This window comes from Rhamphochromis sp. 'chilingali', assembly GCF_963969265.1.
Source record: "Rhamphochromis sp. 'chilingali' genome assembly, chromosome: 2".
In the NCBI taxonomy this organism is placed as follows: domain Eukaryota; kingdom Metazoa; phylum Chordata; class Actinopteri; order Cichliformes; family Cichlidae; genus Rhamphochromis; species Rhamphochromis sp. 'chilingali'.
The window spans coordinates 39,430,380-39,455,621 of NC_137930.1; the positions used below are offsets into that span (position 1 = coordinate 39,430,380).

Here is a 25,242-nt window from a genome sequence, read left to right on the forward strand (position 1 = left end):
CAAAATATATGGTAAAGATGTAGCGATGTAATGCGGTACTATGTAATGCATTATATGATCAGCTGAATAAAAAGTATTATTTAACAGTGCAGCTGAAGGAAAGCTTAATAAGAGTCTTAAGAGCTCAATAGGTATTGCTAGCAGCATCAGACACTGCAGGTGATTGTTACTGAGGGGTTAAACACATGGTTTGGAGTGCAGAGTCCAAACTCTTTTTTTTTCCTGGGGATTCTCAGTCAATAAGTTTCTTTTCTTATGAACTAAAGCATATTTGACCTGATATTCAGGTGTCACAGAAACTACAGCAGGCACATAGAAATATGCCAGGGCCAGTTTCATTGAGCGACTTTAAATTAGGTTTCTATTGTTATTCTATGGCAGCCATGAAAGCTCATGGGGATTCCCCTTGTGATAGTGCACGCAGGTCTGGTATGCATGTTTCACTGCTGATGTAACCCATGCATAAGCACTTTTCATCATTTACTGTGACTTACAGATTACAAACAAAGGGATGTGCAAGACTTCAGTTTCACAAGATGAGTCACCTCTTTTACCTTTTTATGTAAAGCTTTGTTGACACATGTACTGCATACCAACTTTGCATATGAAACTCCCTGTCACAGCTGCTGGGGCAGTGTTGCCAGATTGGCTGGTTTTGTACCTGTAGGGCTGCTTTTGAGTTTAATTTACTGGTAGGGTAAATTGATTATGGCTAATCTGTGAAGCAATATTTCTGCTGCTATTCAGAGATCTTCAGGATGTAAATTTCTAGGAATCAGAGGTCTCATAGAAAAGAGTATAATATTTGATTATCATATTCTTCCACCAAAATTATTATGGGTCGTGACTGAGCTGGAATCTATTCCAGCACAAAAAAACTTGATTGGTGACTGGTGGTTAAGAGGTTCAGTTGCTGTGAGATTGTTTAAAAGAATATCTCAATAATAGGCTTATTAGTTGACTAAACAGACTGTTAACCCTAAAAGGTGAATGCTTTATTGATGTGTGTTCATCCATTCAGTCATTTCGCTGCTGGTTCAAACAGAATTTTACCTCCACTAGCTTTTCTGGAGGGTTCACAAGCTCGCCAAGACACATGAGCTCTTCAGTGTATCCTGGTCCTGCTTGCTTTCTCATTTAGATGTGAGAGATCAGGGTTTTAATAGTTTTGCAATTTTCATTCGTTTTTATTATTTAGTTTTGACTTCAGATTTTCAATTTTATATCAGTTTTAATTAGTTTTTACTAATTGTTTGCTAGTTTAGTTTAGTTTTTATTTTTTTGAAAATCCTTAGTTTCAGTTTAGTTTTGATTAGTTTCAGTTATAGTTTTAGTTGTGTTTGCAATAATTACGTGCAACAAAATCCCAGTTTCATCATATCAGTCATGCTCTTCTGCTTATCCTTGGGTATGTTGCTATTCCAGCTACCATACCCTGCACCCTGGACAGGTCACTTGTCTGTCGCAGGGCTAACACGCAGAGACAGACAACTCACATTCCCACCTATGGGTTCTTTAAATAAATAAATAAATAAATTAGGGCAGATGAACAACCATTGATACCAGGCAACTATAAAATGTATATCTTGGCCCCACTGAGACTATTAACTCTTGCAGCACCGGGTGTTCGTAATTTTGGTTCAAGTGAATTGATAAACTTTTTGAAGGCAGTTGACTCACACAGTTATGTAGACATCCCAGTCCTGTTGTCTCGGGATGCATCACGCTGCCTTGCCTGGGGTTAGCTTCTGTTTTCTGGGGATGAGGGTTGAGTGTGCTCCCTTACCTTCTCAAGGTAAGCTAGGTTAGCCTTCTTGTGTGAGCTTTTCAAGTGCACTTTAAGGTTTGTGGGATTTTTTTTCCCTTTAGAAATGTCCCTCATAATTTGTCTCTTTCCACTACAAGACAATTGCTTTATCCAAAACACAGTCATATTCAAAGTAATCCCAAATTGGACTCGGGCGCTTTCTCCCGACTTTTCCTGACATGATTCTGCGCGAGGACGGAGCAACACAGACGACTCGACTAACATACTGCCACCTGCAGGCATAATGAGACAGCAAGACAAAAATCTGGAAACTCAACTTCATTTTCACTCTTGACTATTGTATGACACGCACACATCAATGAAACTAAACACATTTTTGTTATGAATTCAGTTAATTTTAGTTAGTTTTGTGAACACTCATTACAGTTTTAGTTAGTTTTCCTTTTTTTGTTTTTATTTCTGTTAATGAAAATGTTTTTTCACTTCTAGTTTTCGTTATTTCGTTAGTTTTCGTTAACGATAATAACCTTGTGAGAGATCCTGAACAACCGAGCTCGGCACCCTGCCTGTGCACCTGAAGCCAGACACCCTTCTGAGGAAGCTTATTTCCGCTCCTTGTATGCATGAAACTCATTCTTTCAGCTAGTTCCTGAAGTTGACAGGTACAGATGAGGGTGGGAATGTAGATCAACAGGTACATTAACAGTTTCTGTCATATCAGACAGTGCACGCATGCATTTCAGTTTCCTGTTTGAAGCTCTCTGAATTTGATTGAATTCTCTCTCAAATACCTGACTGACAGATACCCAATGCTCTAGGAATAGCATATGCTTAGGTGTTACAGTCGCAGCCTACAGCACGAGTCAGTGAATGTTGTGAAATATTACACCTTTGTTTGCTTTGCTGTTTTTCTTTTAAATAACAATTCAAACTAGCAAATTACATACACACTTAGTATTTTAGATGTGTGCTTTGCTCAAATGTTTCTCCAGAACTGATGGAAAGAAGTTAGAGAAAGTGGAATATGCTAAGACTTCCAGCCTCTGTCTGCCTCTTGATAAAGAAAAAGGGAAGTCATTTGTTATATTTAAGACTCAGTAATCAAATGATACAACACTTAAATGTGGGTTCTCTCTCAGTATGTTTCCATTATATTCATCCAACCAACACACTGAGTACAGCTGTGCCACTAACACTTGAAGAAAACAAAGATGCGATCAGAGTGAAATCAGATGGATTCTACAGGAGAGCATTTATTTTATTAACTGACTTTGTTGCAGGTTTAAACAGAGCCTTAATATGATATTCAGCCCAAAATTCCTACACACCTCAGAAAATGCTCATAGCGTGGATGTAAAATGTTGCATCACATGATTAAATAAACTGAAGTAACAGAAGAAAAATAATGAGCTGGTTCTTATCGGGGTCTTGTTTTCTTTTTAGAAGGTGGAATCGCTGTCATGAAGTGCTGCATGACAAACATGAAAATGGGAACTTTTGAGCTTCCACGTGTGTGACACAGCTTTACGGCAAACTAGAAAGCCCTGCTGAGCAAATAGTAGATGATGTAATTCATCAAGCACGACAATATCCAGGAAAGCATCATTCTGCACCATTAAACCTTGTATTCTTAATAGGAAACCCGCTTTATTTGCTTAACTGTAAATTTAGTGGAAATTTGAGCTCCTGATTTTGTTTGTGAAGTTCTTTTTTTTCTTTCCCAGCATCAAGTAGGTGTAACAGTACCAGAGTGCAAGTACGGACACCTGCATTTACTGTAATCCAGCTTTATTTAAAGCAGAAGGGCCCGTAAAGACAAACTGACATGTTGGTCAATGTTGCCTCAGTGACTTAAGTTACCTTAAATGTTATTGCTGCAGGCTGCGGGCTAGCACTAAACTGGACACTGAATTAATTTTTTCTTTTTAACTGAAAAAAATTCAAACAAATATAGAAATGTGTGACTGTCCTTTATCTACATGCTTGAGAAGTTATAATTGGTTGTATAGTATTGTTTAGTACTTCCAGTCCACTCACACCTCATTAAAGTTACTGCACTTTTGTTTATACACACTCAAGATTTTCCAATATGTTTCAAATTAAAAGCCCTAATCTGTGGATTGAAATGCTTCATTTTCTACAAGGATTTTTATTGTGAAACAGCTGAAAGAAAATTGTGGAGAAAAAATGTAGTTAGAGCTGATAAAATGTGCAAAATTATGACTCACATTGTAATAATTATTGCATGGAATTTTTCTTTAATGGATCAAACAAGGCCTGGGTCTTTGAAGTTTTCACAGATGTCAGAGTATTTGCCAGAACTGTGTAAGATTCCACACAACAACAGACACGTTTGCGCAGTCAACAAACTGTGCGCTTCATTACACTCTGTGTACACATTACGAAATAAGAGGAAATCTAAGTAATAGGCCACATCAACATAACCTGACTCGTACAGTCACAGGTTTCTTTCTGATAATCATCAGTATTACTAGAAATGAGTCAAACAGGCAGTTTTGCATAAGTTTTTTCACACAGCCTCAGATCAGGAGATGGGAAGCCAGCTGCAGTTTGGTCTCTGCGTATAACAGAGGGGACCGTCACACTGATTTCTCTGGTCTCATAAAAATTAAAATACTGTAGCTGTGCAGGTATTTCCAGAATTAGGTTCAATCTCTTGAAATGGCAGGACACCTACAGAGATCATCATGAAAACCTCAAGACTCCCATCCACATGGTCGACATAAGCACACAAAACATTGGTGCCTACTAAAGAGGCTTTTGCTTTCATCTGAAATCGAAAGTTACCAGGACTGGCTTTTGATACTCAACAAATGCTGTGTGGAGATTAAAGCATTCACTAACTCCTTTGTACCATAACAAAGGAGCTACGAGAACATCTGGTGTAAATAAAATTTGTGTCATAATGAAGTGTAGGCTCATTTTAGTTTTTCAGCACTCCTTTTCTTTTCTATGTGCTCCTTCATAAAAGTCCAAATTTAAATGACTCAACTTTTTTCTTCTTTTTTGAGTTGAATAAACTGAAAAATGTAATAAAATAACTGTATCATTATTGCCATTCTGTAGAGTTAATTGTATCAAAAGACTGTCCAAGAACATCTGAGCTCTGGGGGAATTTATTAGCCTGGTAATTGGCACTAATTATCAGATACAGTCTATGGATAGAGCTTGCTAACTAAGTTCTCCACTATCTCACCTTGATAAATCTTTATATTATTTTATCCAGGTGGTTAGAAGATACCTGCACAGCATTTTCAAACAGTGCTGGGTTATTAGCATAGAAGTCAGTGCAGGGGTTCCCTCTGTGAGCTGAACCAATACACAAGGAGCACAAACTGGGGCCAACAGCAGGTCTACCCAGTCCACATGTGTGACGGTGGATAGAGGTTTTTGCAGGGGTGTGTGCGTGTGTGTGTGTGTGTGTGTGTGTGTGTGTGTGTGTGTGTGTGTGTGTGTGTGTGTGTGTGTGTGTGTGTGTGTGTGTGTTGCTTGGTCCATTAGCTCAGCAGTTCTAGGTAGGTGACGGGTACTTTGCCCTTTTCGTTTCCTCGTTCTCCGATCAGCCAGTCGGGGTCCATTCCTGGTACGGTGTAGACGGTAATGAGCTGAAGAGAGAGAGACAAAAATAAAAAACTAAAAACATACACACATACAGGTTACAGTGACCAATGTTACGTTAAGAGGAAAGAAAATAATAGCTAGTGACGTAGCATAACTGCAATCCCGTTGCTGCTCGTGCTCACGTTTTTCATGCCAGCCCATTATCAGGAATTTCCCTGACTTCATCTCTGTGTTATCATCTTTAAACACTTCCTCCAATTAGCACCTGTGCCAGCATTTCTAAAGGTCTGCTAAGGGAAACCCATGTGTGAACAAAAGGGGGCAAACTGAAAACAGCATTACATAATTATTGTACCATCGATGCTTTTTCATACCTGCTGCTGGGCGTTTGGCTTTTTGTCAGACTCTGGGACCATGGTGATTTTTGTGAAGCCATTTTTCTCATTGTCAGGTTTTAAAAGTTGTGATTTTGATTTTTATGAAGGAGACGCTCTCATGACTCATCAAGTGACATCACTGAGAGGCCAGTCTGTGGCATGCAGTCTGCTGGATCGCTTGGAAACCTGGCTGAGTAGGTCCTAAAAAGTACCTGGTACCAGATACTACCACCTAATGAAAAACCCTTAAAAATTACCTACACCCAGCTAAACTGAGTAGGATGCCACTTTTATGTTTATGTGTGTTTTATTACCAAATTTTCCTAATTTGACTTTTTAAAAGTCTTACATTGAGAACAGCTCAGATGATTGCAGGTGTTCATAATTTTTTTGTGAGTTGCGTCTGTAGTCACTGAAAATCTCTTTCCTCTCCACAAGGTGTTATATGGAAGCTTGAATGTTTATGAGTTTATAGTTGAGTTAAACTCAAAGGAAATCTGACACAACCCACCGCAAGTCTAAAATATTACCCAACTGTGACCGAGGCCAGGGAAGTGCTAGAAAAGTACTTTAAATACATGAATCACACTTTTTGTTTTCCATACATGCTGATATTACAGATAATGTCTTGTAGCCTGTAAGAGAATATGCTGTCAAGTCTTCCCACACAAACATACAGTACAACATTGCATGAGAAGAGGAAGTGAGGCTGAACTTCTCCCTGGAAAATAAACTGGATGACAGGATTAACTTAACTCCCTGCAGATGTGCTGTTGTTACAGTTAACATCCAGCTGTTACTGATTCATTTGTCATGTGGGATGTCAATGTTGTTGTGGTGTTGTTTTGTGGTTTTATTCTTGTTTAGGGCGGCAGCTAAGCCAGACAAATGTTCTACATCCAGCAGTGTGAAGGTGGGGGCTGATGGTGACTACTAGTCCTCACCTGCTTTACTTGTAATGATCAAAGTGGACCTCTCCACTGTGTTTATGGGTCATTGTTACCAATCTGTGCCATTTAATGACATTAACCTTTAAGAAAAATACACTCGTCAAGTTCAGGATATTCTGCTTTGTCCAAATTCTCCACATGTGACGAGTGTCAAAATGTCGTGTCCATTACAGTCATTATACTCTATTAAAGTATTCTGAATGCAGTCACTTTCATAATTACATTTTCTATGTATGTATGGAAGGAGTCATTCAAGTTTTATATTGATTCTACTATTTGACATGACAGGTATACCAGTCCACTGACTGAATTGAATTATTCATGTCCATATTTAAAAGTGAGCTGCGAAACGTTTTAAATGGGGGTCCTCTGGATATTGAAAAATTGTTTTCACGTAAAATGTGTAAAAGACTGGGTAGAGAAGATTGCACTTCATTCTCGACTCCTTTACTGAGAAACAAAGACTTCGTTCCAGGAATGTCTCACAGTATTTTCGATAAGTGGCACAAAAATGGATTAAGGGTAATTGGCGATTTGTTTCAAAACAACACACTGATGAACTTTGAGCAATTGCAGTCAAATTTTAATATTCCTAGAGACGACGTTTTTGGCTTTCTCCAGGTTTGTAACTTTGTTCATTCTAAAATTCCAAAGTCTTCAGAAATAGTTATATATGATGATATTGAGACATTTCTTATTAGGCGAAAAGACAGAACTCATTTTATTTCAGCCTTTTATTCTCCCCTATATACTCTCAGTAGCAACACATTGAGCGCTATTCATAAATGGGAGAGAGATCTTAATAATCAATATGCCAAAGAGGAGTGGAAAGGAGCCATTAACATAGGTAGTTCCACTTTTACTTGCAACCGCTTGCGAGAAACTCAATACAAAATCATACATCGCCTTTATATAGCTCCTAATGTCTTGCATAAGATTGCACCTCATATTCACCCCTTCTGTAGCAAATGTCAAAAAGAAACTGTCACTTTTTTCATTATTTCTGGGAATGTAAATTAATCAAAAGATTTTGGAGCTCCATATGTCAAGAACTAAGTAATATTTTTAAGAATCGGCTCCAAAGGGACCCCGGATATTTTCTTCTTGGCCTACCCTCAAAAGGAGTAACACTAAATCACTTGCAGCGCAAATTATGTGACAAACTATTGCTGGTAGCTAGGAAATGTATTCTCATTAACTGGGTTAAGGATAAACCTCCCTCTGTGACTTTGTGGTACAGGGAATTATTAAAAGTTATTCCTCATGAAAGAACTGCTGCTATTTTAGGAGGAAATGAGGGTCTCTTTCTCAATGTTTGGTCCCCTTTGCTTTTTTATTTGCCAACTGATTTGTCCCAACTGTTGAGGGGGTTGGTTGCTTTTTATTTTTTCTGCCTGTCCCATTTGGTTCTTTAGCTGTCAGAATTGTTGTCTGAAGACCAACAAGGATACCCAATGGATTTACTTTGCCAAATGTTATCATCACGGCCTTGCCGTATTGGTCCATTTGATAGACCTTTGTTGTTATTATTTATTTTATTATATTTTCAGTTGTTACAGATGGGACAGACATGACTGAGGGATAGGAAAGGGAGAAAGAAAGATGAAGGAAAAGAAAAACAGAAGGGAAGAGGGACAGTGAGAAAGGGCACTTAAAAAGAGAAAGAAGAGGGAAAAAGAAAAAAAAATCTCCTGGATCACCTGTTGAGAGAAAAAGAAGAGAAAACAAGCAAAAAAACAAAAAAACAAAACAAAAAAAAAACAGAGCAACATACTAAACACAACATTATATAAGGTCGTACATTAATGCCCTGTAAGGTAACTAAAATAGTGTCATTTAATGTAAATGGTCTGGGGAGCCATATTAAAAGAAGTAAAATTATGTCAAAAATAAAAAGAGAACAAATAGAAGTCGCCTTTATACAGGAATCTCACTTATCGAAGCTCGAACATGATAAATTAAAGAAATGGAAATTTAATCAGTATTCCTCTTCCTGCCCTCAGAGCTCTAAAAGGGGTGTGGTAATTCTAATCTCTAGTAGGTTCAATTTTGAATGCATCCAAGAAATCAGTGATAAGGAGGGGAGGTTTGTGTTAGTCAAAGGGTACCTGGAGGGTATACTGATTACTCTTATAAATGTATATGCTCCCCCAGGATCAGAGATAAAACTTTTCAAAAAGGTTTTTGAATTGATTGTTGGAGAAGCACAAGGTACTCTGATTTTGGGAGGAGATTGGAATGTTCGCTTCAACCCGTCCTTGGACTCATCAAACCCACACGCCCCGGGATTGAATAAAATAACCAAAAACATCAAATTAATCTTAAAGGATGTAGGGCTCATAGATGTATGGAGAGAACTAAACCCCAACAAGAAGGACTATACCTTTTTTTCTCACCCTCATTCATTTTATTCTAGACTGGATTATTTTTTTATGTACCAAAAAGACTTTAACAGGATGATCAATTGCAGGATAGGAGTGATGGATTTATCGGACCATGCCCCACTGTACCTGGAAGTAGTGCTTGGATACGAAAGAAGAGTTACATCCTGGAGATTAAATACAAGTATTCTAAGCACGATGAAAGAACAAATTAGTCAAGATATAATAGATTATATAGCGGAAAATAATAATGAAGAAGTTTCCCCGAGTATTCTATGGGATGCCCTAAAAGCAGTGATAAGAGGAAAACTCATAGGTTACAGCGCTAACTTAAAAAAGAAGAGAAATGAGCATTTAAGAAAACTCCAGACACAACTACAATATCTTGAAGATGCCCATAAAATAACCGCAGTTACAAATTTACAATTAGAAATACAAAAGAAGAAAAACGAAATCGATGAAATTTTTTCAAGTGAAATACAAAAAAATATGGTTTTTTTTAAAACAAAGATACTATGAGGTAGGAGGCAAATCTGCTAAATTACTGGCCTATAAATTAAAAAAACAACAATTAGAAAATACAATATATAAAATAAAGGACCCTCAAACAAATAACATTGTCTATAAACTTGAAGATATTCAGTCAACCTTCCTAAAAATTCTACAAAGAACTATATACACAACCTAGAGTGGACACTAAAGGTATGATATCTTTTTTAGATTCATTCGACTTACCAAAGTTGAATGAAAAACAGAATATAACCCTAATCGAGGACATATCTGAATTTGAAATTAAAAAAGCTATTACAAAATTGAAACCGAATAAATCCCCAGGCCCAGATGGATTCCCATCAGACTGGTATAAAGAAATGAAAGAGGTACTGATTCCTTTGATGAGAACATCATTCAACTATATTTTAAAGACGGGAGTAATTCCCCCATCTTGGAATGAGGCTTCTATTTCTATAATAGCTAAAGAAGGAAAGGACAGGCTTGACTGTGGAAACTACCGCCCCATTAGTGTTCTTAACCAGGACTTTAAGATATTTACATACATTCTTGCCAAAAGAATTGAAAATATTCTTGTTCAGATAATTAGTTTGGATCAGACTGGTTTTATTAAGCAGAGACAAACGCAAGATAATATTCGCCGAACACTACATGTTATTGATTATGTTAGAAAAAATAAAATTCAGATGGTCCTTATGAGTTTAGATGCAGAAAAGGCCTTCGATCGGGTTAATTGGGAATTTTTATACAAAGTCATGGGTAAATTCGGATTCCATCAATCGTTTATCAGGATTATACAAGCATTATATAAATCACCAAGGGCAAGAATCAAAGTTAATGGGGTGCTTTCGAATGTTTTTAACCTACAGAGAGGGACACGTCAGGGTTGTCCTCTAAGCCCCTCACTCTTTGCTCTCTTCATAGAGGCCCTGAGTCAAAGTGTAATACAAAGCAATACTATTACTGGAGTCAAGATCATGGGTCGAGAGCATAAGATTTCCTTGTTTGCTGACGATATTTTGATTTATTTCACAAATCCAAACACTACTTTCCCCAAGCTATTGTCACTTCTGGAGATCTTTAGTTCAATATCAGGTTATAAACTAAATATATCGAAGACTCAGATATTAACTTTTAACTATTATGAATTTAAGGCTAAAGCCAATTTGAAATGGGAGACGGAGCAGATGAAGTATCTTGGAGTAAATATTACTAAAGATCTATCTAAGATATACAATGCAAACTTTAATCCTTTAAGTTATAAAATAAATGAGGATATTAAAAGATGGAATTTATTACCATTTTTAAATTTTGAATCATGTATAGATACAGTTAAAATGAATATCTTGCCTAGGATGCTCTACCTGTTCCAAACACTCCCTGTAGAAATAACTGACAAACAATTTCGGGAATCGGACAAAATAATCTCTAGGTTTATATGGCAGGGGAAAAAACCACGGATTAAGTACCAAACTATTCAGTTGGCTAAAGACAAAGGAGGGTTGGGGTTCCCATGTTTGAAAGACTATTATATTTCTGCTCAATTGAGGACATTAGTGTGTTGGTGTAATGTAGATTATCAAGCGAGATGGAAAGAACTAGAACTAGAAACAGTGACCTTAAAAGATTCACCAATTCAGGCAATTCTAGGGGATGTGACACTTATTAAAAAACAAATTCATCAAGGAAACCAATGGATTAACCTACCTTTAAAACTCTGGTTACAATTTCTTAATAAGAATGATTGGATTGAAGAGGTTAGGATTTTAAGATGGTGCGCTTTTGACAGTGATTTTTTACACAAAAAAGAGCCAGTACTTTAAACTGGATGCCTAAAACTGCATTTTTCAATCTTAACATGAGGTTGGTTGATAAGCTCCTACACTGACAGACTCACTGAGTCTTTTAGCTTTAATCCCGTGAAAACACCGGCCCCCTACCCCCTGGAGTTTTTAACCCTTTGACATAATCACCCTTTTCTGTCATCTTTTTGGACATTTTAGACTTGTATCATAGATCTACACCATAAATATGCCAAACCAAAAACCCTTTCATAATTAAAGCTGCAACTTGGCGTGCAACTCGCTACAAACACATCGGGCTCATGCAACCCACAGTCCCACACTTTCCTTTGTTACCCACAGCCTGTCACAAAAACAAGTAAAAGTCTTCCATTTCTTTATTTGAAACCATGAAAATGCCAAATAAACACAGTTACAGAGATTAAAAAATGTTTAATCAACACCTATCAGCTAAAAACCTGGCATCTCTCAGCATGGTGTGCAGGGTGTCCTTGAAAAGATTTTGAGGAAACTGGAAAGCATTCGAAGCCCTTTATACAACATATCTCATTCGCACATTCACAGATGCAGTTTTTTCTACGATTAAGTGCTTTCTTTTTAGCATTCACACTCGGCTGGATTCACCGGAGAGTAACTTGAGGTTAGTATCCTGTCCAGAGATAAAAATAAATAAATAAATGAATTTAAAAAATTCAATTTTCTGATTACTACATGACCTGCCCTATGTCCTGAGCTACATAGAGGATTCTGAGGATCATAGATCAGAGGAAAATAAGTTAACTGGCAGCCATAAAAAAAAAGCTATGTACAGCAGATGAACAGTATCTGAAAGCCATGTCCTTAAGAAACAGGAAAAATCCAGCAAAGACCTGAATCAGGACTGGAGAGGCACATCTGGACTTTCAGCTGATCCATCCATCATCCTCTTATCTGTTACCTTATCAGGGTTTGGGTTGGAGGGGCAGTAGTTTAAGCAGGCCAGTGCTTCCAGCAAATCATTCCCAATCATTAAAGGATACATAGAATCAAAGCAAAGCTATGTATATACATGTTTGAATGGAAAACAAACACAGTAACTGCATGTCCTTCCCATTTTCCACAGATATGAGTGGTGGCAATGCAAAAGCATAAACTGAGTTTCAGTCTTCACTCTGTCATTTCCTTCCCATAATAATGACCTCGTCACAAACCCAACACTTAGTGGTTCAAAAGTTTTTTATCTTCCCATACTCACTCTGCGGCTTCTCTAGCCCACCACACGTCTGAATACTGAACAAAGCGCAGCAAATGCTTGGAAAACTATGAGGCTGTTTGCAGCATACAAAATGATTCAACACGGGAGCTGAAGCTTTGTTGGTGCTATCCAACTGTTCCACTTTCAGCTTCAGAGGATGCATGTGTGTCTCCAAAAGCGAGACAGTCGGGTGTCTTCCACAGTTGCATGAAATATTTACAAAATTTTTCCAGACCCATGCTCAGAAGATCTAGATTAAGAAGCTCGGTCTCTGATTCTAATCATCTACAATCGTAGAGTCATGTTCTCTTGGCTCCTTGTGTCACATAAATCAAGTCAATACAGAGCAGACATGCTCTCCCAGAGTAATGACGGGTTATCCGTCATTACTCTGCGAGACAAGTTCCTCTGTGAGGTAATCCAAGATCGTACAGGATAGAAGGGTCAAAGTGCCAATGTCTATCCCGGGAGGGCAGATTCCTGACGTTGCAATGAATGAAAACCGCTTCCTTTATCCGTGTCTCGTGGTCCTCCAGCTGCTTTCCTTGCACTTGTAAAAGCAGAGAGACCGGTCCGAGTTTATCTTCAATGACTCTAGTGAGGTTCACAGTTACTTCCCGGATCACCTCGTGGACCGCTGGTTCCGATCTAATATCCAACTCTGCGTCGGCTCCCATGCTAGTCTCCTCATTAGCTTCTCTGCTCTGTAGGTTGGGGCCCTCCGTGGTGTCAGACATTACAACTTTCCTTTGCGGCATGTAGTCAGACTGTTTCAAAAAGTAGTTGCTGATGCTCATCCCAGACTTACAAATAGTTAATATCCATGTTGTAGCTTTAAATGCGGGTTATCAGTGTAAAATCAGCGAACTTGTGTGCTAGCACTCTCTGCTACAACCATACTTCAAGCCACCATCTTGAAAAACCCAGAAAAGCTGCATTTAATCACATATATATTTTTCATTTCATCATTCTTTCTCATCGAGACACGAGGTCTCATTTCTAAGAGTGACCGGTTTTAAATATCCATACAAAACTGCAGCATGTTAAAACATACTACAGTCAATTCTACAGTATTCCTAAGTACTCAATGAGTTGTTGCTGTGGTCACTGAAAATCTCTCTTCCTGCCCACCAAAGGTTAAGTGTAAGTTTGGCAAACAGAGGTCGAGATTATGAGCTTATGTGCTGCATCCTGCTTGTGGTCAAGCACCCACACGAGTGTAGTAATACTGAGGAAAGACTGTGGTTTAGAAAAAGCCCTGAGGAAGTTTACACATCCTGCAGCTGCTCAAACAGATCATCCAAATATAAAAATATTGCATGGAAACTGTCCACTTGGACAAGTTCCTAAAACACGCTTGGCACACAACCAGAGTGAAATCAGACGGCTTCAGCAGGAAAACATTTATTGTATTGCAACCGAGCAGCCCAAAGCAGGGAGTCATTCCAAGAAGAATCAGTTTGTGCCTTCCACTCCCAACACTTATAAAAATCTGCTGTGATTTGTATTCCTCAGCCAGGTACTCTGTGGAGGGTGGAAACAAGTGTCAGGTTTAATTTGTGACACAAGGACAGCAGCAAGAGTGAAAGAGAGGTTTAAAGATGGCAGTGAGACCTGCTGTCATGGTTTGGAGACGGTGACACTGAAACATTCTTCTTCTTCCTCACTGGCAGAACTCAGGTGGTGAGGGTGGGCAGGTGCTTCTCCAACAGCATCACCATCAACACAGGAGCACCTCAGGGATGTGTCCTCTCGCCACTGCTCTACTCCCTCTACACTTCAGACTGTGTGGCCACCCATGGCTCCAACACCATTGTGAAGTTTGCTGACGACACAGTGGTGTTGGGTGCCATCTCCAACAACGATGAGACGGCCTACATGGATGAAGTGAAGAATCTGGCATCGTGGTGCCAGGACAACCACCTCCAGCTGAACGTCGGCAAGACCAAGGAGCTGGTGGTGGACTTCAGAAGGGGTCAGCACAGAGACTACAAGCCCATCATCATCAATGGAGCTCCAGTGGAGAGGGTGCAGTCCTTCAAGTATCTTGGTGTCCACATCTCCTCAGACCTGACATGGGCTGCCCACATTCAGGTCCAGACCAAAAAGGCTAGGCAGCGCCTGTATCACCTACGACAACTGAGGAAGTTCAGGGTCTCTCCAAAGATCCTCAGGATTTTCTATACAGGCGCTGTGGAGAGCATCCTCACACAGAACATGACATCGTGGTTTGGGAACAGCTGTGTGAAGGACCAAAAAGCTCTCCAGAGAGTGATCCGTACAGCAGAACGCTGCTGCAGGATTGCTCTCGCCCCGCTTCAGGACACCTACACCAGGAGATGCCGGACTAGAGCAGCGCAGATACTGAAGGACCCGTCTCATCCTGGCAACAAACTGTTCCAACTTCTGCAATCTGGTAGAAGGTTCCGCATCTTCCGGGCAAGGACAGAGAGACTCAAGAGGAGCTTCTATCCCCAAGCCATCCGTGCCCTAAACACACACACCCGCCCTCTCACATCATCTATAATTGACTGAGACAGGACTCTTCCAGACACTAAACCAAGGCACAATGTACATTTCAAATTCCTTTAATTTTAAATATGTTTATATTGTCTATCCTGTAAAATAGTCAGATGTCTATTCATATTAATGTACAGAATTCACCTGCTTGCTGCTACTACTGCACATTCACCCAATGTATATACTAATATACACATATATATACATACATATACACATATATATATATACATACATATACACATATATATATATATATACATATACACATATATATATATATATATATATATATATATATATATATATATATATATATACACATACACATATATATATATATATACACATACACATATATATACACATACATATATATATATATACACACATACACATATATATATATATACACACATACACATATATATATATATACACATACACATATATATATATATATACACATACACATATATATATATATATATATATATATATACATATATATATATATATATATATATATATATACATATATATATATATATATATATACATATATATATATATACATATATACATATATATATATATACATATATACATATATATATATATATACATATATATATATATATATATACATATATATATATATATATATATATATATATATATATATATATATATATATATATATATATATATATATATATATATATATATATATATATATATATATATAATGTTCTTCCTCTACAGCCCCCCCCCCAATTTTTGCACATGTCGAGAAGCGTGTCAGGCTACATTTCACTGTATGTTATACTTGTATAACTATGCATGTGACAAATAAAGAAACTTGAATCCCTTGAACCCTTGAACGTAGACAGGAGGCCAAGCTGGAGGTGTTCTGATGTTCATTTGGAGTGAGCGGGACAGATGTGACTGCATGGAAGTTGTTCAGCTGTTTGAGTTGTGGCCTGTAAGTTGAATACACCCTCAGGTCTTCCATGCATTGGCACGTACACCTGAGTATAAACACTTAAATGCAGCGGGGCAGCAGTCAAAGCAGTGTGTTAGGCTACGTCCACACGTACATGGGTATTTTTGTAAATGGACATTTTCTGTTTTCACTTTTTTTTAAAAACCCGTCCACACATGCAGTTTTGAAAAAATATCTCTGTCCACATGTAAACACAAAAAACAAAGTCAAGAACATGCCAAAGCAACAGGTGGTGACATAATCCTAGTCATGTTGGCCAATCAGAAGTCAAGGAGCCTGCGATGAAAAGAGTAAAAAAGATGGCACATAGAAGCAGTCTTTCTAAATGGAGAGACAGTAACTGCGTGTGTATATGTAAGTGTGTAAAAACTGCAAATAAGATTAACAGCAACAGTATTTTGTCTCTATCCGCCACTGTAGAAATTCCTCTCATGTAAACAATAACGTGGGGCACAGCGTGACGTCAAAAAAGGCACACACCTTTGACGTTGCGTGACTAGTTCTACATTTTCCTCGACCACACAAACACAAAAACTGAGTTTTTTAAAATCTCCATTTTCAGTGATCCAAAACGCCGCTTACGTGTGGGCGAAAAGCCCAAAAGCATAGAAAAAGCTGCATTTTTCAAAAATACCCCACCCGATCTGTGGGTGTGTGACACCTCTCACAGTAAGTATCTGTGTATTTTCTAATATATGTGTTGCTGGTGCTGTATGTTTATTGATGACTAATGCCATTATAGGAGGTTATGGTGTGTTGCTACAGCTTAAATCTTTCCCAAGGCATCAACTTAGGCATTAGTGCCAGTGATCAGTTACAATATCCAGTACTGTGGGCTCACAGACACACAAGGTCACGAAAAACTAAAGAGAAAACCACAAATGAAAAGGTCACAGCTCTCACTGATCTAGCCACTGCGCTTTGATGCGTTTACTGCTGTTCTCCAGACTTAAATGTCACTCAGCTTGTCCTGTTGTGGAAAAGATCTTAGCTCTTTGGACAAACTTGGCTCCAAACCCTGAACTGAATGAGCGGTTGAGTGGTTGACTAACGGGTTTTTTTTATAAAGATTTATTTATTGCCTTTCCATCAACAAAAAAAATTTGAGTGTAATAGTAATGTATGTGCATCGTAAATGAATAATGTTAGGAGGACACATAGATACAGGCATAGCAAACCAAAATAACCCCCCCCCCCCCCCCCCCCCCAAACGAAATAAAAAAAAAAAAACAAAGAAAACAGAAAAAACAAAACAAAAACAAAAGGTTAACAGATAGTGCTCCAGAGAAAAAAAACAAACAGGTATAACATAGTGAGACATTAGGTTTAAGTGCATTGTTCCAGGGGTTCGGGCTGAAGTTTAGTCCAAGGGTGTCAAGTTAGTTAGAGAGGCATCCAAATTAGTGGTTGCAATGATAAGCTGCGTCCTCTTCAGTTCCAGTCCATTTAATTTCACATCCCTTCTCCTGTCCTTCTATTTAGCAGTCCAGCACTCGCAGGGTCCCCAGGTTCTCTTTAACAGCTGCAGCACTACTTCTCCCATACAGGTTAAATGGATAGAATCATTTCTGTTCACTATCGATCATTTCCTCACTTTCCAAAAATAACAAAAAATTTCCCCACATTTTTTTAAAGGAAGCATGTTTACCCTTTATCATAGACGTAAGTTTCTCCAAAGCAAGGGATTTTGACAATGTCAATAACCAAGTTCTCGAGTGTGGTCTACTAGTGGATCTCCATGATTTGGCTATGCTGTATTTCGCCTGTAACAGGCAGAAGATTGTGGTTTTTTGGTTAACTTTGCTCAGCTGGATTTCAGCGGGGAAAATTCCTAGGATGCATAGTTTAGGACATAGATTCCATTTGACACTTGTAATATGTGCAATTACTTCTAAAACTTCTTTACAAAACTTTTGGATTTCTGAGCATTCCCACAGGCAGTGCATCAGTGTGCCTTTTTCCCCACATTTAACACATATGTCCGGAGTTTTGGGGTCAAATTTGTTTAATAATGTTGGGGTAATATATGTTCTCATTAACCATTTGTACTGGATTAGTTTAAATTGAGTGTTTATAGATTGTGTTTGGGCTTTCAAGCAAGCTTTTTGCCATTGCTCTGTAGTTATTCTACACTCTAAGTCTTGACACCATGCAAGTCTTTCTTTTTCTGAGGATGTTTGAGAGCCATCTCTGAGGTTACTGTAGAAGCGAGATATTAAACCCTTCCTCAGCTGATGGTTTATTGCTATGTCCTCTAATGAGTTTAGAGTGGGCAATGTTAGGGATTTTGGGGTTTTTGAAATGAAGCTTCTGATTTGAAGAAATTTAAAGAAATGTTTGGTTGGGATGCCAAATTTCTGTGTCAAGCCATTGAAACATAGTAAGGTGTCCTTGTCAAATAGGTCTGCAACTTTGCACAGGCCTCTGTCGGCCCACATTTTAAAGCCCAAATCTTTCCAACCGGGTTTAAAGGCCCTATTGCCCCAGATAGGTGAGAATTGGGATAGTGCTGGCGTTTCATTTTTAAACTTGAGTGCGTCAAACCACACACGAATGGTATTTTTAACAAAGAGGTTTGATGTATCTTTCATCAGATCTTTATACTTTGCAGAGTACAGGTAAGTGTTGAGTGGTAAGGGGGTAGTACTTGTCCTTTCTAAATTTACCCAGGGTAAGGTTGTTGTTGAAAACCAGCATGAGGCCGCAGAGAGCTGGGCAGCCCAGTAGTACCATTTGAGGTTTGGAACACAAAGACCTCCCCTGTCATACGGAAGATATAGTAGCGAAAGACGCAGTCTGGCTCGTCTGTTATTCCAAATGAATTTAATGAATATTGTTTTTGCCTTTGTGAAGAAGTCATCTGGAGGGCTGAGAGGAATGACTTGGAAGAAATATAGAAATTTTGGAAGGACGTTCATTTTGAGAATATTTACACGTCCAATCAACGAGATTGGCAGCATAGACCATCTATTGATTAAGTCAACAACAGAATTGATAGTAGGAGAGTAATTTGCATGTACCAAATCGTTAATTTTTGGAGTGATTTTTATACCTAGATAGGTAAGACTGTCTCTGGCAATTTGAAACGTTGTTTGAATAGGTGGTTTAGTTCTTTCAGAATGATTAAAGAAGAGGATGGCCGATTTGGATTCATTAATTTTATAACCGGAGATATTGCCAAAGAAGTTAATTGTTTTAAGTAGCTGGGGAATTGAGCTCATCCCAAAACCTTAAAGGCTTCCCATCTTACTGAGGCTGTGGTTTCGGATTTATTAAAGTAAAAATAGTCATCAATATTTTTGCCTACATATTCCAAAAATTTTTGATTGTGCAGTGTGGTTTTAAACGCCAAATAGGGTTACGTCTAAAAGCTGTTGTAACTGAGAAGTTAATCGTGGTTAATGAGTGGTCAGATATAAGCACACTTTTATATGAACAGCTGTTAATTCTGGAGATAAGAAAGTTTGAAATAAGAAAATAGTCTATGCGACTGCGGCTATTATGACTGGCTGAGTAGCAAGAGTATTCTCTCCCTGTTGGATTTTTTAATCTCCATATATCTTTAAGATTCAATTCAGACATAAAGTGTTGTATGGCTTGTCTAGATTTTGGGTGGGAAGAGTCTAAACCTGATGATCTATCAAGCCTAGGCTCTAGGGTACAATTAAAGTCCCCCCCAACAATTATCTCACCGTGGAGGGCTGCAATAGAGAGGAATAGATTATTATAAAAGCTGGGGTCGTCAATATTGGGGCCATATACATTAACTAATATTAAATCTTGGTTCAGCACGGAGCATTGTAGAATAATGAATCTCCCTGCAGGGTCCAAGATGGTTTTTTTAATACACATGAATGAGTGTTGCCACTCCTCTAGCATGTGTTGAGAAGTGGCTAAAGAAAACCTGACCTGGCCATCTCCTCCTTATCCAGTCAGTTTCACTCGCGAGTAAGTGTGTTTCTTGAATAAAGACTATCTTTGGGTGATATTGTTTTATTCTATCCATTACTCTTTTCAGTTTAATATATTTCCTAAGGCCTCTTACATTCCAGGAAATTAGTTCAATATTTGAATAACTACTCATACAGTTTGTGCCCTTAGTAACCTGGGTTTGACTACATCTCGTCTCTCCTGTCGGAACTCACAAATTATTATTTCAAGAGCACTACACTTTAAAAACAATCTCTTATAAACAAAAAAAACAGAAAAAAAAAACAAAACAACCCAGAGACCTCCCGTCGGTGTAGATCTCAAAACCTTCCCCCCCAAAGTCATTGCAGCTTGGTTATGCATCAGATCCATGTAAAGGAGCTGATAAAGCGTCCTCAAGATTGAAGCTTTAAACTTAGGTCCGACCGTATTAACTAAAGAAGTGGCCACACAATGTAAATGAATGAAAAGATTTAAACATAACATATCTAAGGCCATCTACCGTATTTCCCGGACTACAAAGCGCACCTGAATATTAGCCGCACAAGCTAAAATCAGGGGAAAATCCTGTTTTGTACATACATTAGCCGCACCTGACCAAAAGCCGCAGGTGTTTCAATATTGACTTATCATATGTAAGAGAATATGCACAAAGCGAATTGTCAGGAAAGAGATGGCTGTTTGGAGACACACCCCTTTTATTAATATTTTGAAAATCAAGTTATGGGTACATATTTGCACATGTGCTGTGCTTCATAAATGAGTAACAAATGTAGTACATAACAGTAACCTACAGCACACCAGAAAAATAGATTCAGACTACCTTTTAGGCTCAGGTGCAGTGACACGGCTTTAACAAGAAGAAAAGTCAGTCATTCACCACCATCTTCCTGCGCACTAAAACCACCAAAGTCCTCTTCTCCAGTGTCGGAAACGAACAGGCTCAGGATGGCTTCGTCATCCACTCTCAGCTTCTTTCCTTCATTGTCACTTTCAAAACCAAAGATAATCCTCATTGTCATTGTCAGTGTCGGAGTCGAACACCCTCTGAAGGGCCGTGGCGGTGTCCTCCTCTTCATCATGCAGCAGTCCAGCCCTTCGAAATCCGTTGGTGATCGTGGATGTTTGCACACTTTTCCACGCTGTCAGAATCCACCGGTAGAGTTGAGCACAACTTGCTTTTCGCAAGTTTATCGCCGCTCGTCATCCACGACTCCTGCTGAATGCGTAGCGCTACTTTGAAGTTTGTTTTTCGCGCTACTTGTACGGCACTATGTTGCCTGGCGGATGGACATGTGACCAACATACCACTCTTGAACCCCGATCCTTCCGCCAGGCAACGTAGTGCCGTACAACAGCGGAACAAACAAAACAAATCGTCTTACGATATCACAAAAATCATGGAAAATCTATAGAAAAGCCGCACCTGACTAAAAGCCGCAGGGTTCAAAGCTTGTGCAAAAAGTAGCGGCTTATAGCCCGACAATTACGGTATATCATACCTGTACACCAGCAGCCATTGTATGTCCGATTTGGAATTGTTCATCAGAGTTACACGTGTTTGATATGGTAGCGTTTCTGAGTGGGCGTGAAGTTTATCCCTCGTTTTGTTGCCGGACTTTTCGTATGAAATCTTCCACCTCCGCTGGTGTGTGGAAGAGGAGCCTGTTGTCATGGTGGAGAATCCTCATTTTTGCTGGAAAGATCAGTCCGAAGTTTATGTGCATTTCACGGAGTTGTTGTTTTACCTGGTTGTATTGTTTCTGCTGTTTCTGGACCTCCGTTGACAGATCAGGGAAAAACATAACGTGATGTCCGTTGTCAGACGTGCCGCTCTAATCACCCTTGTCTTGATAATTCAAGAATTTCATGATGATCACACGGGGTGGGCCATTTGGAGTGTTTCGGCCCTGTAGCCTGTGTGTTCAATGATAGGTGGGGATGGGAGCGCGTCCCGTCCCAAAACATCAATTAACCATGTTTGCAAGAATATTGTAATTTCTCCTTGTTCAGTGTTCTCGGGTAATCCGACGAGTCTCAGATTGGGTCTCCGGCTTCTATTTTCGAGGTCGTCCACCTTTAGCTGGAGATCCTGAAGTTTCTTATGAAGGGAAGCCTCTTTACTTGTGAGAGAAGAGACGTCGTCTTCAACTTTACTGATGCGAGTTTCTGCTGAGGTGAGCCTCTCCGAAAACACTCCAATTGCGTCTTTTATTTCTTGGTTTGATGTTATAACTTCTTGCAGTTGGGCAGTGAAGTGTATTTTCAGCGACTGAATTGCGGCCAAAACACTCGCCTCGGTCTGTTGGGCGCTAGCACTAGCTCCTTCCATCTTCTCGGTTTCAGGTTCGTTGCTAGGATTGTCGTCTGATCCATCCTTTCCGGCTGTTTTAGGCTTGGACCTATATTTAGTCGGCATTCTGGCTGTTTAGATCAAAGCAGAAGCTTAGGTCGGAGAGACAGCCGCTAAAAGGTTGGCTTTTAACCGCTGTTTAGGCGTACTTAAAGGACGTTGAGGTCAGAGCTCGAAGTCTCACTACCGTTCAGGTGGACGCCATAACCAATGTCATGCTGTACGGTTGACTTGTACCCAGGGGGTGACTCCCCTGGGTACAAGAAGAAGTCAGACTGTATAAAAGTTTATGAGAAAATAACAATATTGGTCTAATGCTACAGTCACAATAAGGAAAACAGTGACTTCACTGCAGAACAATCAAAATGATAGCAAAAGTGATTGTGTGTGCACTGAGCTCTCCTTGTTGAAAGCTGAAATGGGGATGGGAACCAGACCTTCAGTGGCGTGTCTAGAAAATTTTTGTTGGGGGGGCCAGGTAGGGGCACAGATTTGGAGAAGGGTGGCAGATTTAATTGGCAGATAATGTTTAAAAAAAAAATTCTACCAACCCTTAACCATAATTCAATAATCCTATAAACCTAATAACCAAATGCACTTTTAACTCTTATTAGAATGAGATTTTAACCACTACGGTGCAAAGTTTTTAGATACTGCGTTGATAAAGTACAAGAGATACAATCAGTGCTTTGTCAGTGTTTACTCAGCATTCAAGGACATCAATATTTGCATAGTATTTTTACTGACATGTAGTGCACATATGTTTTGGGCAAAAACATTTTTGAAAATTAAAATACGAACATTTGTAACAAACAATTGACAAATTAGCCAATGCCAATGCAAAACTTTATCTGCCTGTTAAAAAAAGAAGATAATCTTCTCACAAACTGGTGTTTGATTTTGAAACAGGAAAAAAGTGGGGAAACAAATGAAAAGACTAACATTTGAATAAAACCTGAAAGCAAGTAAATACTTTCTATGCTGCCTTATGGTAAACTTTGGTAATATTGATAAAGAACAACACTGGCTGATGATAAAATACAGTCAGCTGGCATGGTGACACTGCCAGTATTAACCTGCAGGGCTGGACTGGGACAAAAAAATTGGGCATTTTTACTACAGACCGACCCACCAGGTAGTAAAGCCATAAAGACTTTGAATGAAAACAAATGCTGTTGTGACAGTGATGTACAGTCTTGTTGGTATATGTATGATTTCTATACATTTTACGTCAGATAAAAACTTTGGTTGTAAGATTTAGATAATTATTTAATAAAAACTAGATATTTTAAATGAGAATAAGAAAGAAAAGTATTTCTTTGTGCCCACCTTTCCCTGTTAATGCCCTACCTGGCCCCCTGGCAAAACTTTGCTAGACCCGCCCCTGCACAGTTACCAGCTGTCAGCTACATAAAAAAGGATCCTGGTGTTATTTATCTCTCAGAAACAGTTGATAACTTCAACTCATTCATGTCACCTAAAAGGTAAACCTGTTTCTCCATCACCTGTTCAGCTCTGATGATTCAGTAAGGACATCTCCTGGTTTCATCTTCATGTTTCCCTCTCACCACATATCTAAACAGACATCATGACCAGCAGCTTTACAGCTGTGGCTCCAGCAAACATCAGCTGATACTAGAAATTAATATTAAATAAATTCTAACAACAGCTGATCAAGCTTAAACGTGCTGCTGTTGTTTAGCGCAATATCTGCTGGTTTCCTCTTTCTGGCGCAAAGTGGGCGATAAACAAACAAGAGAGAAAAGCCGATCAGCTGATCATTGATCAGTTTCATGATTGAAGTAGCAACAGGAGAGGGAGGGGGAGAGAATGAGAGAAGAGGCAGCTGTGCAGCATAAAGACAGAATAAATCCAGCTTTGTGTCTTTTTCCATTCTAGCTGAAGTTCGGGACAAACTGCGTCTCTTCTCAGCTCAATACGAAACGCGTAATATTTTCTCTGAATGAGGGACCATTCCATTTTTTTAAGGAGCCGTTGGCAACTCTACTAACCTTATGAATAAAATAAAGTTCACTATCAGTAACATCATAGCAACCGAACAGCTGTATAAAAACTCCAAGCTGGCTAGAACGCAGTATGAGTTATTGCAACTGACAGTAAAAAGTCAGCAACATGAAAATAAACTCCACCTAAACTTGGTTTATATCTGACCCAGATAGACTGCAGGTCATAACTTCTTACCTGAAGTTCAGTTCACCTGACACTCGGACTGGCGGCTGCTTCGGGGCTCTCCTCCTGCCTCCCCTTCCCTCATCCACCTGTTGCCTCTGTGGAAGCCCCGTCATAGCCACCACCAAACAACGGAGTTATTGCTACACATCGACCTGCATCTGGCCAATCCACCACCTCTCATTGTTCATGCCCTTACAAAATAAAAATAAAAAATAAGTCACCGGGCATATGCCCGGTATGCCCGATGGCCAGTCCAGCTATGTTAACCTGCAACCAAATTTGCAGCTCCATACAGCAATGTTACGACTTAGATTATATCTTATAACTCATAACTCTTATGTTAGCTGCCCTCAGTAGCATACTGCAGGGGCGGAGCGTGGGGGTGGCTTACTGGGCTTAAGCCCGGGTTGTTTTGTCAGAAGCCCGGGGTCTTTTGGAGTGTAATTTTTTCATAGTTAGATGCCTGGCTGACAACTGTATAAAACAAAAAGTACACACAATATTCGAAGCACATAGTGCACACTGTGGGAATTTACGACTGTGCGTGAATCCCCCCTGATATTGGTATGATCCGAGCTCAGGCACTAAGCGACTGAGCGAGGGGGCGGGGCAGCTGCTGCCTGTCAGTGTTGGAGA

General features: G+C 39.1%; 1 protein-coding gene across 3 annotated transcripts in view; it reads right to left on the reverse strand.

The window, feature by feature from the left end:
- Window positions 1–5,176: 5,176 nt before the first annotated feature.
- The window catches only part of sh3glb2b (SH3-domain GRB2-like endophilin B2b), a 70,234-nt gene continuing 50,168 nt past the window's right edge, over window positions 5,177–25,242 (reverse strand). For all 3 annotated transcript variants that reach the window (XM_080865812.1, XM_080865811.1, XM_080865810.1), the window contains one exon: window positions 5,177–5,394. In XM_080865812.1, the coding sequence (XP_080721938.1) occupies window positions 5,287–5,394 (108 nt within the window). In that variant the 3' untranslated portion in view covers window positions 5,177–5,286. The remainder of the gene's footprint in view (window positions 5,395–25,242) is intronic.